The 16,107-nt window shown below is 43.5% G+C and overlaps 2 protein-coding genes across 7 annotated transcripts in view; one reads left to right on the top strand and one right to left on the bottom strand.

Annotated features, from left to right (window-relative positions):
- The window catches only part of LOC148318667 (A-type potassium channel modulatory protein DPP6-like), a 75,481-nt gene extending 65,017 nt beyond the window's left edge, over positions 1-10,464 (top strand). For all 5 annotated transcript variants that reach the window (XM_088282937.1, XM_088282934.1, XM_088282936.1 and 2 more), the window contains 19 exons: positions 428-548; positions 3,969-4,123; positions 4,215-4,312; positions 4,394-4,517; positions 4,693-4,731; positions 4,815-4,922; positions 5,018-5,109; positions 5,283-5,330; positions 5,408-5,526; positions 6,068-6,154; positions 6,949-7,056; positions 7,154-7,223; positions 7,571-7,765; positions 7,840-7,894; positions 8,304-8,403; positions 8,606-8,664; positions 8,746-8,818; positions 8,886-8,959; positions 9,170-10,464. In XM_088282937.1, the coding sequence (XP_088139063.1) occupies positions 428-548; positions 3,969-4,123; positions 4,215-4,312; positions 4,394-4,517; positions 4,693-4,731; positions 4,815-4,922; positions 5,018-5,109; positions 5,283-5,330; positions 5,408-5,526; positions 6,068-6,154; positions 6,949-7,056; positions 7,154-7,223; positions 7,571-7,765; positions 7,840-7,894; positions 8,304-8,403; positions 8,606-8,664; positions 8,746-8,818; positions 8,886-8,959; positions 9,170-9,319 (1,875 nt within the window). In that variant the 3' untranslated portion in view covers positions 9,320-10,464. The remainder of the gene's footprint in view (positions 1-427; positions 549-3,968; positions 4,124-4,214; positions 4,313-4,393; positions 4,518-4,692; positions 4,732-4,814; positions 4,923-5,017; positions 5,110-5,282; positions 5,331-5,407; positions 5,527-6,067; positions 6,155-6,948; positions 7,057-7,153; positions 7,224-7,570; positions 7,766-7,839; positions 7,895-8,303; positions 8,404-8,605; positions 8,665-8,745; positions 8,819-8,885; positions 8,960-9,169) is intronic.
- Positions 10,465-12,929: 2,465 nt separating this feature from the next.
- On the bottom strand, positions 12,930-16,079 carry ggh (gamma-glutamyl hydrolase (conjugase, folylpolygammaglutamyl hydrolase)). Of its 2 annotated transcripts, XM_088283071.1 has the most exons (10): positions 15,999-16,079; positions 15,761-15,787; positions 15,577-15,685; positions 15,443-15,493; positions 14,801-14,885; positions 14,587-14,725; positions 14,398-14,504; positions 13,894-13,984; positions 13,666-13,800; positions 12,930-13,588 (listed from the first exon to the last, which is right to left on the bottom strand). In XM_088283071.1, the coding sequence occupies exons 1-10, from the start codon at positions 16,027-16,029 to the stop codon at positions 13,470-13,472; spliced, it is 894 nt and encodes a 297-aa protein (XP_088139197.1). In that variant the 5' UTR covers positions 16,030-16,079; the 3' UTR covers positions 12,930-13,469. The 2 variants fall into 2 exon arrangements, with proteins under 2 accessions (XP_088139197.1, XP_088139196.1); XM_088283070.1 differs by lacking the exon at positions 15,999-16,079 and having other exon boundaries at positions 15,761-15,992.
- Positions 16,080-16,107: the final 28 nt, after the last annotated feature.

Raw genomic sequence — 16,107 nt, 5'->3', positions numbered from 1 at the left:
CGGGTTGTACTCGCAATTTGAGATAAGGCAACAAGCACAAAGGGGGAGCTGATTTGGACTGTGTTGCAAGCGGGGAGACTTGTTGGGGTGAGGCGGCGCGAGGAGAATTGTTAGCTTCACACATTTTTTTTCTAGTTCCCGTTCCCACCTTGGCCTTCAAATGAGAGTAGGGTTGCAAATTAGGGTTTCAAGACAGTGTTTGATTTACAGAAAAGGATTTTTAAACAGGATTGGCGCTTTAAATTGGTGGTTCAAGCCAGAGTGAGGGTTTTCAAATCGGGTCTTCAGCCAAGGTTAGGGCTTCAAGACAGGGTTGGGGTTCAAATCAGGTTTTCACGAGACGCTGCCATGCAGCAGCACCTCACAAAATGACTTGAAACCCTACCGCCGTCTTCATACGTGAAACTGACTGCGGTGTGTGCCGTAGATCTTCATTTTCGAGAACAACATCTACTATCGCTCGACGGTGGAGAGCCGCTCCATTCGTCTGGTGTCCTCCGGCAAGGAAGGCGTCATCTTCAACGGCCTCAGCGATTGGCTCTATGAAGGTAAGGCGTTTATTGACGACGGCACAGATTTTCTCGGGTTTGGTCACGTGACGGAATGCGAGTCCGAGGGCACTTTCGCATTTTATTTCCAAGAATATTTTGGAGTCGCGTCTTTCCTGCCGAACGCAGAAAGCGAGCGAGAGAAGCAAAAAGGGGGCGGGTCCCGCTAATGAATACGATTGGGCGGCGTCGGAGCGCACGCTGACCAGTTTCAAATCGGAGTCGCGTGGCTGACGGCGAGATGGAAGATGCGGACAAACGACGGCGCGCGCTGTACCACACGCTGAAAGTCGTGAAGCAAAAGTTCCGACGTCGTTGGCGTCATGGAATTGAACGTAATTGAATGCCGCCATGTAAAGGTTAGCTTGCCGCGCCAGGATTAGCTCGCTTTTAATTTCATCGTCGTTCCTGACATTTAAAAGGAAGCAGGCTCACTTGATTCCTCGGCTCTTTAAGCGTCAAACGCTGCTGCAGTGGCTCAGCCGCTGCCTCGTGTCGATGCATTTTGCGCTCGTTTACGCTGACGAATGCAAGACAATACAACGGCGCGCTTTTCTTTTGAGGGTATTCATGTGCTGAATGTTTTTTTTTTTCCTGCGCAATTTGACTAGTATGGGTGTGACTTAGTCCACAAAGAGGAATAATTGCAGTTCATTGGGCTGCCGATCTTGTTCAGCATCTGGCGTCCCGCAAGGTTCTATCCTTGGTCCATTGATGTCACATGAATACTACTGAGTGTTTCTTGTGTTGGCTTTCAACGTGCGTGGCTCTTGGAAAGATCCCTGGGGCACTCCAAAGAAGGATTTTCAACCCGACTTTCTTGTTGGAGTCACTTTAAGCCATATTCTTCTGTTATCCTTGCATGGTTGCGCCAGATCCTTTTCCCAAAGCTCTTTTGGGGTGCATGAGAGGCAAGCGAAAGGCTTTTGTCTTTTATCAATACTGAAGAGTGCCGTTCAACATTCGAACCTGAAAAGCTGTTTAGCGACGCTCGCGCCGTTTGTGTATTCACGCTCGGCCGAGGCTGATTTTCCTCACGATGACTCAGAGTCTTCCGGGGGGGCGAGGTCAAGCGGAGGCTCAGGCCGCCGCTGAGGAGAAATGAGGTTTTAAGCCGCGTCTGCCTGTCACCGAGCGGCAGATTTGATGTGAAAAGGTTGGCCAATAATCTCCCGGCCTTGAATATCCTCTGGCTCTTGCATCGCTGCCTTCATCTTCCATATGTTTGTGGAAGGAGGAGACTGCAAATATGAAAAGCATATTTTGATCAATGTTGGGGGCTTCTGGTATATATATATTAAATGGAATCGTGGATTCTGTCCCTGACGGCTATTCTGCTGGGGCCCGATAAACGCCCCCCCCCAAAAAAAAACAACCAAACGAACAAACACCTGCCGTGACTTTGATCCGAGTCACTTTTGCCTTGCAGGTATTTGTGTTCCTGCGGGCGACTCGCGAGTAAAGATGTCAACTTGCGATTTCCTCCCTTTGAAGTGCGGCGGCGGGCATTTTTAATAAATTGTCACGAAAACAAAATGGAGAGCGCATCGCCGCCGAGGCTGCCTCCTAATCCCACAAAAGCATCTTTCATGAGATTTTCTGACGCCGTCGCCGGCGTATTCGAATCAATTGTCGGTTGGCTGCATTGCAAACAAAGACGCCCACTCAGTCGAGCGCTGGTGGGCGGCAGGCAAGGTCAAAAAAACTCAAAAGAAATAACGATGATCAAAATAATGATGCTTGGTCGATTTGAACTCATTCACCGCCATTGACGAGTGGAGAAGCCGAAAAGAACGTCGAATCAGGGACCCTCGACATTTTGCTGATACGGAAATGGAGAAAATGTTTTCATTTAACGTGTATTTGTAATTTTATAAACGGTTTGATTTGAAAACATGCAATCAATCAATTTCATGAAAACTTCACCCTTGTCGGATTAATGAAGGTCATCTGAATAAAAAAATAATTCGGCATCCTTCCATCCGTTTTCTCTACTGATTCTCCTCCAATTTTGAGGGCGGCGCAAATCTAACATCGGGTCGGATTAAAGAAATGAACGTTCTTTTCCCACCTCCGCAGCTCTCGAGTCCGCTTGGAAGTGAGCCAGAAAAGCGGCCAAGAGCGTCTCTGCTGCTTCTGAACGTTTCAAAGTTATTGATGAATAAGAAAAAGGAGTTTTGCTCCACTTAAAGTCTTTATTATCTCAAGAAGTTACTCGAAGTAAAAAAAATAAAAAACCCAACAAGAAATTGTTCCACATGCGCCAGCGTTGCTCAACACAACAAGCAAATTGACCTCCTCGGAATGCGCAAACGCGCCGCAGTCCAGTGGCATTCGGAGCGGCAACGATTATTTGCCGTTTGCCCGAATGCGGACGAGAGGCCCATTAGCGCCGGTCTCGGTGCTGAAGAGTCCTTGAGCAAAACGTCAAATCGGGTCGTGATCAACAGTCGTGCCGCTCGTGATTTCAATGGAAGAAAGTTTTTGTTTTTTTTTTCTTGAAAAGAGCCAATTAGTCCAAGATGCCGCTTTGCTCTTCAATGTTGGAAGCCACGTGGAGACTTGAAGTCGTGATGGCAAAGACACTTGATGAACACAAGATGATTGCTTGCAGAGCGACACAAATGGCGGCTCATCGCAACAAATTTTATCTTGAGGACTGCGTATGTGGAGGCCACTGGCCAGAAAGACTTGATTGTTATGTCAACAATAGCAAGAATAGTCAGCGGCTTTGTGTGATGACAAACAAAAAAAAATGCAGTATTTGCAAAAGCAATTGTGAATAACGTGTCACCGAAAGCAAAAAAAAAAACTGATTGGCCATCCAGTCGTCTTTTGCTATTTCGTGGTTCCCTTTTTGCGGTTTTGGGTGCATTGCACTTTTGTTCATTTATTTATTTATTTACTTTCCTGCGACTACTGCTGACTCACGTCGCAATCAGCACGAGCCTGTCGGAAAGAGTGCCGCAAAGGCAGAGAATGTCCCAAGTTTGGGATCATTTCACACCTAATTAAAGAAGCGCAAGTGCAAAGTGCCGACTGCGGAGTCGAACGTTACTCGACTGCAGCTCTCTCTGGTCGCGCTTTGAAAAAAAAAAAAAAAAGATTGATCCATTTGAATGTTTTTTTTTTCATTTCATAGCTCGTTATTGATTCATAAACCCATCAATTGATATGTAACCCACATTCAACGCGTGGTTGGAAAAAAACCAAACCAAATCGGACATGCAAGCAGTTTAAGTCAAGCTAAACTGCTGATGAAGTCTTTCCACGCTTGATGAAAATGCGCAGTGTGACCGACATGGCGCACCTGGATTTCAATTATTGACACTTAAACCTCGGTGAATATGGCTTTTGTTTTTTTTTCAAAAATATGTCAAAATGAAAATGTCCTTTTCATTGTCTGCCTTCACATTTCAGAGGAGATTTTCCGTTCCCACTTGGCCCACTGGTGGTCTCCGGATGGCGCTCGGTTGGCATACGCCACCATCAACGACACTTTGGTGCCCAAAATGGAGCTGCCCATGTTCACCGGAATGCTCTACCCGACGGGCAAGGAGTACCACTACCCCAAGGTTGACTCCTTTTCCGAGCGGCAAACGCTGGCAAAAGGAATGGCTTGAACGAGCGCACTTGGACGGTATTTCACATTTATTTTGCGTGCAGGCGGGCGAGGAGAACCCGCTGATCACGTTGTATGTGGTCAACCTGAACGGGCCTCTTCACACCATCGAGATGAGGAAGCCGGACGACCCCAGATTGAGGTGAGAAGCCCAAGCCGAAGATGTGTGACGCTGACGTTTTTGGTGCTCAGAACACCGAGTTGTCGATGGCGTGCGTTTCAGTGAGTTCTACGTGACCGTGGTGAAATGGGCCACCACCACCAAACTGGCCGTCAACTGGCTCAACCGAGCCCAGAATATCTCGGTACTGACGCTGTGTCAGGCCACAACGGGGGTCTGCGCCAAGGTCAGCCCGCCCACTTTGTGTGTGCGTACGGCAAAGGCAAAGAGAATATCGGCATTTGGAAAAATCCTTCTCAAAACTCAATCGATGTATTCTTTCGGACCCCTCGCGAGATTTTGTTGAAGGTGATTGTTCATTGGTAGCATGTTTAAAAATGATGTGCTGTGTTGTCCCCCAGAAACACGAAGATGAAAGTGAAGGGTGGCTTTACAGGCAGGTGAGAACGTTGGCGGGCGAGCGAGTGACTTTTCCAGATTGAAGCCACACATTTATTGACTTGACGTGCTCGTCGTCTTTTAGAACGAGACGCCTCTGTTTTCCAAAGATGGTCTCAAGCTGTTTTTCACCAGGGCCATCCCGCAAGGCGGCCGTGGAAAGTTCTTCCACATTTCCATGTCCATCTCGCAGGTATGACTCGCTGCTACTCAACATTTACACAAACATTCACAGGGAAGAAGTAGTTGAGTCACGATTGCATTTTTTTTTTTTTTTTGTCCGTGCAGCCAAACACCAGTACAGACACCCTGCAGTCCATCACGTCTGGAGACTGGGACGTCACCGAAGTTTTGGCCTATAATGAGGAAAGCCAGCTCATGTGAGTCCAAACGACGCATTAAAAAATATTAACTCCTCCCATCAATTTTGCCGAAACTAAATAAATATGTCGTTCTAAAAATGTTTCCGGAGTTTTTTGTTTGACAAACTTTGTCAAGGGAATTTGCCCAAATAAGCCTGAATTATTCACTTTGAGAACCACTTTCATTCTAGCTACTTCCTGAGCACAGAAGACGGCCCAAAGCGTCGTCATCTCTACAGGTGCGACTCGAAATGTGAAGAAACGACAAGTTCCTCAAAACAAGCGTTCAAAGGCCTTTTGGTGCTTTTCTCCTCAGCGCCGACACGTTTGGCTCCTTCAACCGCCGCTGCCTATCGTGCGGACTGGCCGACACTTGCGGCTACATCAGCGGCTCCTTCTGCCACAACATGAGCTACTTCCTGCTCCATTGCCAAGGTGACGTCACGCTTGCATTAATTGCTCACCTTGTACACACACACACACACACACATATATATATATATAGACATATATATATATATATATAGTGGAACTCTATCCGATTTCCCGTATGTGCAAATCCATCAGATTTGTGCTCGGGTGCGCATAAAATCACATTTCGGTTCCCATTCGTCACACGGCCTCCCGCTCACGCCGGAGGAAATGAGATTCCTCGAGTAAAGCGCTTTCCCTTCGCCCGTCGGGGGGACAAAGGTCCACGCCGGCTCGCTCCTGGCGGGCTGCTTGTAAAAATGATTTGATAAAGTCGTGACATCATCATGGTCACAGCGCGGAGGACGAGGCGGGAGCGGGAGTGTGACCCGTGCTCCCAATTGGCTAAGAGCGTCACTCCGTTGATTTGTTCTGCTGTTTTCAAGACGGACGGGGTGTGTTCCCACTTTCCCAAGAGGAATGAAGTTGATTTTGGCATCGTATTTTGTGGCAAAATGACTTTTGTTGCAGTTTGTGTGAATCTTTGTTGCGATGCTTCCTTTAGGGCCGGATGTGCCGTTCGTGTCCGTATACAAAACGCCGACGGACGAAGGAAACGTTGACGTTGATGATGACGTGAGGGACCGAGAGAGTGAGTATGGCTGAAACATTCGTTTGGTGCGATACGGAAAGAAAATACAACTCATCTCCGAGAAATAAATGCAGTAAATGAATGAGGCCCAAATACATATACAAGTACAAAAAAAAAAAATATATATATATATATATATATATATATTGCTCACCGGGAGCTGAGCTGCACCATTTTTGTTTGTGCCGTAATATATTCGGTGTAAGAAAATCTGAACAGCACACCAACGACCTTCCACGAGTGGATGTTTGTCCACTTTGGAGGTAATCTGATTACTCCTCTCCAAGGATGTGTTGTCATGAAATGAAGAACGTGCGCGTGTGACACCAGCACATTCTAATCACATTTTTCATTGCCTGGCCGGCGCTCTCTGGCTGCTCTCATACACGTCCGATGTATTTACATCTCATTTGCACCTGATTTCTTTTGACATGAGGCTGCACGTCTTCTTGCTTCGAAAGCAGATGTTTTCGCCTCAAAGTTGAGTTGCTGCTCTTCAGCCAATTGGATGAGCTTTTCCGTGGGAGGTTAAGCAAAAAAAAGAAAAGGTTTGTTATGGATGGCAGGAAAGCACTACTTTTGTTGAAAAGGAAGCTCCTCAACTCTCTTCAATGTCGTCCCTGGCCACAGATGGCAGCGTTGATCATCATTTTTTATCAAAGTGGTTGGAAACGTGGGTAGGATGAAAGGGAACAGTCTCCGAAAACGCTTCAGGTCCAACATGGAGGCGAGGCCGACGACATATTTCGCCACATCCTTTTCGCTGACGGCGTCTCGTGTTTTGTGCTTCTCAGGTATGGTGGAAGTGCGCAAACTGGAGAGAAACCAGATGCTGAGGCTGACGCTGGGCAACATGCAGATGCCCATCGTGGAGTATCAGGACATCGGTATCGACGACTACAGTACGTCATGTGACCTGTCCATCGCCACAATTTTTTGAAAATGGCGCTTGCAGCGTGACGTATTTTTCTGCGAGCTCATATCAATGTTGCCTTTCAGCTTTGTCGATGCAGATCCTCAAACCTGCTGGCTTTGTGGAGACGGCGCACTATCCCCTCATGCTGCTCATGTATGTGTTGCGCGCGCACACACACGCACACACACATGAACGGTTTGAAACCCAACCCAGGTCTTGAAAACCCAGTTTGAAACCTTAAATCTTGATTCCAACTTTATTTTGAAACTGACCCTTTCTTAAACCGCAAATTGGAAACTAGCCCCATTTGAGGAGGTAACCCAGTTTGAAACCTTAATTTGCAACCTCACCGTGTTTTGAATGCTACTTTAAAACACTAACTCTCAAACTTAACACTGCCTTGAAGCCGTCTTTAAAACCCCAACTCGGGTTGATTTGAAATGTGTCTTCGGAACCGAAATTGTCGTTTGAAATGTTTCTTCTGCTGCTCCTGCGTGCAGCGACAGCACCCCCGGTGGCCAGAGCGTGTCGGAGCGCTTCGGCCTGGACTGGGCCACGGTGCTGGTGAGCAGCTTCGGCGCGGTGGTGGCGCGCTGCGACGGGCGCGGCGGCGGCTTCCAGGGCACCAACCTGCTTCAGCGCATCCAGAAGCGGCCCGGCGTCCTGGAGGAGCTCGACCAGCGCGAGGCCATCAAGTAGGTGCCGGCCGCCGGCAAAGTTGGCGCGCGGCGGCCCCATCGGCTGACGTCATTTGGTGTGTTTGTCGCAGCGTCATTCTGAGGGAGCCGTACATCGACAAGACCCGAGTGGGAGTCTTTGGCAAGGTCAGCAACCATTGTCTCATTTGACTATTGTTGTAATCCACACTTTGAACTTTAACACGGCTCCTAAATATCGCAACAATTAAAAAAAAAACCATTTAAATCATGATTAAATTAAAGGCTATCACGCATGAAAGTTAAATGGAAAAAAAAAAGAAGAGGAAAGGTCAATTCGCCATGAACAGTAAATGTTCTGGACAATTTGAAAAGGTTCTTTTGTGATTTTCTTGCCCACCACTAGAGGGAGCCCACACACTGTCCAGTTTAGAAGTTCTGGGAAGAACTAAATGCAAAAAGCTCTCAGTATTTTGACTTCATCCGAACTTGTTTTTTTTTTTTTGGCAGATTGTTAAAATGTAAATGTCATCAGTTGGGAACCAGAATTGATTTCAAGATAATCTTGATGTTTTAGGAGTATGGCGGTTACGTCACCAGCTTGTTGCTAAGCGCTGACCTCTCTCCTGCCAGATGTGGCGCTGTCCTCTCGCCCATCACAGACTTTGAGTTATACGGTAAGGTTCGCTTTTTGCGTTTCCATTCTACGTCTCAATTAAGTGGCAACCCGTCCATGTCGTACCTCACTTTTCTAAACCCTAATCCTAGTTCAAAACCATACTTTGAAACCCTAACAGTAGAATTTGTAAATCCTAACCCTCGCTCCAAACCTCCCTGACCCGAGCTTTCTCATGTGAACCTCTTCTGCTTTGTTTGCAGCTTCCGCCTTTTCTGAGCGCTACCTCGGGATGCCCAAACCTGATCCTCGGGCTTACGCGGTACTTGTTCCACATTCTCACTGCTGACGTTTCTTGTCCGCCTTTTCACGTCGCGTCCTTTCATGTTTGCTTCCCGCTCAGATGGCCAACCTGGTCCACCGAGCGGCTCAGTTCCTGGACAAGAAATTCCTCATCATCCATCCAACGGCGGACGGTAAGAAAGGCCGCGCTGACGTCGCCGCAGCACGACGCTGAATGTCGTCCGCTTTGTCCTCTTGCAGAAAAAGTTCACTTCCAGCATTCGGCCAAACTTATCGCACAGCTCATCCACGAGAAGGCCAACTACACTTTACAGGTAACCGGCACAAATGAGTTTTAAAGTCAATTTTCTACCACCAGGTGGCATTAGCGTTTCATGTTGAACGTGCTTTTTTTTTTTCTTTTCAAATTAAGAGGAAATGAATCGGAAGAAGCAACTCAACGACCGCCCCTTTTGTTCACGACAAATACGCCTTTTTAAATGATATGGATTGTGAAATTGTGTTTCCAACACGGCCCTCCTCAGATCTACCCGGACGAGGGCCACTTCATCCACAACGAGGCCACCCGGCAGCACCTCAGCCAAGCGCTGGTCAACTTCTTCGAAGAGTGCTTCAGGCTACCCGAACGACATTTGGACGACGACCTGGACGAGGATACCGAAGACGAGGGTTAGCCTGACCTGGCTCGGACCGTCAACCCCACCCGTCTCCTTGCACGCCCTTAAAAAGTGACGAGCCCCCCACCGCGACCACCTTGGACCAAGCACAACATCTCCTCGGTTTTATGCAACTGTCTCGTCCGCATGCTGGACTTGAGACTTCCTCCGGCGCAGCAGAGGATCGGCGCCGTCTCTCCTCCTCGTCATTTTGTCCCCCTCACATGTTCTGGAATATTCCCACGAACAAATTCCCACTTGGACTTGACGCTCGCGAAAGGGACGCGAAAAATCGGACTGGTGGACTTGTATTATAATGAAAATGAGACGCCCGCTAGGTCGCAGTGATAAAAATTTTCTAAAGTGGTGAAGAACTTTTCATGTTCAACTGTTTTTTTTGTTTGTTTTGTTTTGTTTTTTGTCAATGTACGTAAAATAGCACACACAAACATCCACGTGAGGATTAAAAGACGCACAGAATGTTCATGTTTTCACCATGTGTAGTTCAAGAAATGAGGAGACAAATCTTTTAGTTTCTACATCAAATTTCCTTCCTTTTGTCACCCGACTGCCTTATTTAGTCAAAACGAAAACGTCACAAGTCCAGCGTACAAGGAAATAAGCAACCGTTAGCCGAGCATTAGCGTCAACTCCGAAGCTAACGTCATTAGCTTGATGCTTTGAAGGGAACGTCGCGAGCGCGCTTCTGCGCTTCCATGAAGCTTTCATCAATGGAGGCGTAGTGACAGCAAGAACAAAGATCAATGTCATCAAATGAGATTTTTTCAAGACTACACTTTTCAATTAACAACTTTGAGGTCAATCCATTTGATTTACGCATTTCAATTGCAAAAAAAAGTACATTCATTTAAAATACTTTTTTTAACACAAACAGCAGGCAAATTTACAAGTCAAGTGTAAATGAAACTGAGATTTACATAATAGTACTAACAAATCCTTTGTGCTTTGAATGGACGATGGTTTTATTTATGTATTCATTAATAAATCATTTTTATTTCAAATGCAAAAAGCAAGTTAATGTATTCTATTTGAATTACTCCAATGTATATGAAATGCTTAAAAAAGGTTTGTGCACCATCTGCTATTTATTTGAAAAACAAAGCTTTATGTACTTGAATAAACCAGAAGACTTTGAAATTTGATATTTTGTTCATGAATGCCTTACATGGTCGTTTTTTTTGGGGGGGGGGGCTTAATATCCATGGTCGTTTAAAAAAAAAAAGCCTTATTTACGAGTGATGTGTCGAGGCTCCGATGTGTGAACCGAGTAAACTGGGAGCGAGTATTTGAGAAAATGTTCGAGTGACGTAGGTGATGACGTTCGAAGCCTCGAAACCGGCCGTACCACGTGACCGGTTCAGGAAGCGCTTCAAGAGGCGCAGTTTCTGATTTAAGCAGAAACGAAACGTCATGGAGGTTTCCCGTTTTGTGAGAAGTTGCTAATTCGCTTGACGATTAATATGGAGCCAATAAAGAGTTTCCCCTGTTTGGGAACATTTTGATCTTATTACTACGAAAAACGTAATGAAAAAACTACAGCAGAATCAAATTATATTTGAATGGCTGAATTATTATAAAGAGTTGGGATACAACAAGAACAGCATTTAACATTTCGTGGAATCAGATAAAGCAATGATTGCCTCAGATGATTTAGTCACATGCGGTTAACGGCCAACATATCACGATATAAATGATCAAGCATCTTTCGTTCACGCATACCACGTGTCCCTGAAACTTTAAAACCAGTGGGCAAGAAACAAAACAGGTTTAGTGATTGGAAATGGGCTAATTTGGAAGTAATCACTATGTCTGTTTTGTAGGTTCATTTGGATTTGCAACTACCTTGATCGCCTGTCTGAGGAACATCTCAAATTTTGTTGCACTGCCAGTCACACCTGCCTTAATAAAAGCCAGCGTGGACCCCCGGCTTTAATTCCATACATTGAAATTACAAGAAGGAATCAACGTTAGACTCGAGCAAATAACGATCGTGGTGGTACAGTGGGATAGCTCTTGTTCTGCGTCCACCGATTTGCGGGTTCGACCCTCACTGGTGCTCGATCGTGTGCAATGTTTTTCCAACAAAAGTTTGATTCAATATTTAATTTTGTAATTATTACATGGCATGATGTATGTTTTGGTTGACATTGTCATCCAGGATTCCCTGCCCTTCTCTATTATAGAGGACAGCGCGTTAAGTAAACTTTTTGCTGCTTTGAACCCTACCGATATTCTCCCTACCAGACAGGTATGTATGGATTGATATGAAAAAAATGAAGAAACAGACTAAGCCACAGTTGGAATCAAATTAGTATTTTTTGGGGGGGGGGTACCTTTTTTTTTTTTAAATATTTTTTTATTATTTATTCTTTTTATTCTTTTATTTATATATATATATATATATATATATATATATATATGTATATATATATATATATATAACCCTAACCCTTTTTTTGACATTTTTTTTAAATATTTAAAATATACATACATACATACATACACACACACACACTTTTTTTTATTTTTGGTTTGTCTTTTTATTATTATTTATTCTTTTTATTCTTTTATTTATATATATATATATATATATATATATATATATATAACCCTAACCCCTAACCCTTTTTTTGACATTTTCTTTTAAATATTTAAAATATACATACATACATACATACACACACACACACACACTTTTTTTTATTTTTGGTTTGTCTTTTTATTATTATTTAGTTTTTTTATTTATTTAAACTTTTTTTAATTTGTTTTTTGACAATATTTTGGGACAATTTTTTTTACTTTTTTCTTTTGTTTTTGGATACTTTTTTTATTTTAAATTTATATATATATATATATATATATCTTTAAGTTTTTTTATATTTTTTTTTATATATTTTTTTACAATTTTTAAATTTTTTTATTTAACCTTTTTTATATTTTTTTCTTCTTTTTTTATCATTTGTTTTTTTTATTTATTTAAACTTTTTTTATATAATTTTTTAAATATTTTTTGTAAACTTTTTCTATTTTTATTATTTTTCTTTATTTAAACGTTTTTTGACAATTTTATTTGGACAATTTTTTGGGGTTTTATTTTTTTGTTTTTGTTGTATATATATTTTTTTATTTAATAATAATTCCCAACGGATTTGAGAATAGTCATTTTGGTCCAATGGCAGAAAATTTTCATCCTTGTACTATACAAGGTTGTTTAAAAAGAAACAAAATTTAAATCCAACTAGACGTGGTTGCGCCTTTTCAAACGTGATGATTTCATGTTTTTGTTTTTTAACGTCTTTCTATTCATGGCCATTCTCTTAGAAAAATAAAATAAAATAAATATGCAGACAGTAAATGCCAGCAGACTATAAAATAAAGACTTGGATGTTTGGGACTCAGTGCTTTAATGATTTGATCCAACATTCATGTTCAGATATTATAAATGAGTTCCTTCCTCTATACAATAAAGCCGACAGTAAACATTCAACCCTGAGTGAGTGTGTGGGTCATATAACAACAAACATCAGAATACAAATGAAATTAATTCAATCTATGCGTAGTGTGCGTCTTCTCGTCCACAAGGCGTGTGCACTATTTTTCGCAGTCATGAAAAATATGCATTTCATCAATATGATGGTTCCGTTGTGTCACATTGACATTCGCTCCACCACAACTTGGAGCAAAATACAACACAAGTGTGAATGACAGACATTTAAAAAAATGACTTGAATTAATACTGAAAATGATTGGTTGGTCTTCTTATAGCAAAGGGTGTTGCATTCGTGTAAACTTTCTTGCCTATACTGACCAGATAAACGCAATGCGACGCTTACGGTACAGTTTATTGCTAAATTCGCATAATTTTTTTTTTGACCAATTATTCACTGGGTCATGGGGGGGGGGCTCTTTCGTGTTCATTCTGGAGCACTGGCCAATAGGAAGCTATGGCTTTGGCGCCATCTTGTGGCAATTAACTACAATGACATGAAGAGCTTCATTTTCGCAGGGTTCCAAGTGAAAAGAAGCGCTTTGCAGATTTCAGTTCAATTAAATGTTCCCTCATGGAACGAGCAACGTGTAGTTGTCACTATTGTTGCATTCCACGAGGCGAGCATTTGCGTCTTACGGCAGCTGTCATGAGAGCGTGTCAGAAATAATAGATTTGCTCAAAGATGCTCTTTGCGCTGCTTTTCACAGGGCTGAAGTTGTAAATGAGCGCTCGGTTCTCCTCATCTTCTGTGGCAAATCGGTGCAAGTTCTTCCTGGCTGTGGCGACACAAAAACAAGCGCACCCTTCAGCAACGACTCGATTGACGACGCGAGAACAAGAGCCGCTTTCGTACCTTCACCCACAAAGAACTCTGCCACGAAGAAGGTGACGCGCACCCCCGAGGGGGTGTGCGCCACAAACGGCCTCCGCCACTCAAAGGCGTTTTTCTCCGGGTGCCACTGTGTGCCGTAAATGGGGTAATCGAACGCTACGGAGCACACAAGACGTCACGTCAGTCACAAAGGTTCTCGAGAAAAAAAAAAACCAACAAAGCCAAAGTCGGCTTGAAGTCACTTCCGACCTTCCACTGTGGACAGAAACTCAGTTTTTCCGTCTGTGTTGGTGGACAGAACTTTGTAAAATGAGGTCAGTGTGTTGCTGCTGTTGAACGCCTAAAAAGCAAAAAGGAAACAAATGAGTTGAGTTCACTAAAACTCGACAATATGTTGTGATTCACCTGGGATTTAAAAAAATAAATCAAATATTTATGGAAGATTGCATTTGAAAAAGAAGCAACATTTTGCCCGCCCAAAACTATTTTTTTCTCGTAAAACTGCAAGATTTGTTAATTTTTTTTGTTTGTTGACATGTTTTTTTTTCTGAAAAGTATGACTTTTTCTAAACATTAATGGTTGCATCATTTATCTTTGTTGTAAAAATAAGCAACCGTTCTTTAAAGATTAACAATTTCTCTCACAATAAAAGGTAACTTTTCATGTGTGATTAAATCTTTTTTTCCCAAAAAAGCTCTTTTAGTGAAACTTGAACCAATTGAAATTGTTTCTTGGAAGAAATAGGACTATACCTCCATTGCCAAACTCCAGCGATGAGAGTTCTCAGTGAGAGGTTCCAAGGCCAACGCATCCATGAGTTCAGCGGGGAAACCTCGGAACATTCTGCTCCCTTTGGCCTCTGGGTCAAAAAATAAATATAAAAAATTGAAGCCAACATTGACATTAACGACGCAACAGACAAACATGCTTGCTCCTCCTACCTTTGGTGAAGTTGAGCGGCAAGGACACTCCGGTGGTGTTTGTGCGTGTGAGGAGCGAGACGCCGTTGGTCAAGAGGAGGAGCTGCTCCAGGCCCAAGCACGTCCCCCAGATGGGGAAGTAGTCGCCTCTCCGATTGGCCTGCACCGGCCCACACACGTGCCTTTTCACATCTTTGGCTCAAAGCTTTGCTGTGCAATCACGTGACGTTACTACCTCCAGGGCCATCTCGTAGAAGATCTTGGAGCTCCTCTGGTAGCCTGATGAGAAGATGCTGGCCGCGCCTCCGGGGAAAAGCACGCTGGTGGTGGGTCACAAGTGCCACAATGACAATTAGCGACAAGGAAACATGGCTCGCACTACGCGAGCATGCAAGTGACCTGAAGAAAAGTGAAAACGGAATATGGCCACAACGGAAAAAAATAATAATAATTTTGACAATAAAATACACTTTATATGTAATATTTTTTTCCACAAGATTACTACATAGTGTTGAATTTCTCTTGTCATCGTGTTTGGCAGAATGGAATTTTGCTTGTCCACTTTGACACAGCGCAAGTAACGTGTTTGTCTACTTGAGCAACCAAAAAAAAAACCTGCAAATTATCATTTTTGTAAGACTGACAGTTTTAAATAATAAATACTTATCAAAAGCAATCCACCGCCCCCCCCCCCAAAAAAAACATCAGATTATTTTCGAACATTTTTTTTCTTGGTGAAAAACAAATATGTGCAATTTTCCCTTTTAACCCTTTATAGGCCAAGAAAAAAATATCTTATTACCCTTTAAAAGAGAAAGAAATATGTTCCGAGGAATGCACGCTTGACTTTGGTTTATAAATTTGTCATCTTACGTACCCATTAATAGAGTTGAAAAGTCTCCGGTACTCTTCATCGGTCTGGTTGATCCTGCAAAGAGAGATAGTTTAAACGCAGTGTTCATCATCAGAATGATGATGATGATGATGATGATGGGAATTGTCAACGCTGACATGATGGGCACCACTCTTGCTCCTGCCGCCTCCAAGAACTTGACGTAGGACGCAGCGATGTAAGCATTGTGATCGTCTTTGGGCGTGAACAGATCTTGCGCCAGGATGCCTTCAAAAGAAAACGGACACACATGAGGAAGAAATGAGACTGCGACAGATTGCAAAAGTGTGAAAGGAAACGCACCTATGATGGGCTCGTCATTGCTGCTAACTTGCGTCGTCGAGTCAAGCGGCGGCAAGCAACACAAAAGCAGCAAAGAAATGCAAATGGTAAACACAAACATGTTTCGGAAGGACAAACAAGAAGACAAAGACGACTCGAGTGTGCGGCAGCGTCTCTTGGCGAACTCGTCGTCGATAAAAGTCATGGAACTCAATGGCAGTGGAAAAAAAAAATCAATGGAAAAGGCTTGTTTGCTCACCTTTGGACTTTAAACCCCAGCAGTCGAGCATACTCAAGCGTCAAGCGTCAAGCGTCAGCCCGGAAGTGCATCGATACCAACTTCCGCTTGCGACGCGTCACAGTAAAAG

The sequence above is a fragment of the Idiotropiscis lumnitzeri genome, chromosome 19, assembly GCF_059441095.1.
Source record: "Idiotropiscis lumnitzeri isolate Australia: NSW breed Sydney's pygmy pipehorse chromosome 19, RoL_Ilum_1.0, whole genome shotgun sequence".
NCBI classification, from domain to species: Eukaryota; Metazoa; Chordata; class Actinopteri; order Syngnathiformes; family Syngnathidae; genus Idiotropiscis; species Idiotropiscis lumnitzeri.
Note: the sequence above shows the minus strand (reverse complement) of the source record. Positions and strands in the feature narration are given on the sequence as shown.

Coding starts and splice junctions, on each gene's coding strand:
- ggh (XM_088283070.1), bottom strand. CDS start 15,944: ATGACTTTTATCGACGACGAGTTCGCCAAGAGACGCTGCCGCACACTC. Junction 14,886..15,442: donor CTTTTCAACTCTATTAATGG/GTACGTAAGATG, acceptor ACCCACCACCAG/CGTGCTTTTCCCCGGAGGCG. Junction 14,505..14,586: donor GCCGCTCAACTTCACCAAAG/GTAGGAGGAGCA, acceptor TTTTTGACCCAG/AGGCCAAAGGGAGCAGAATG.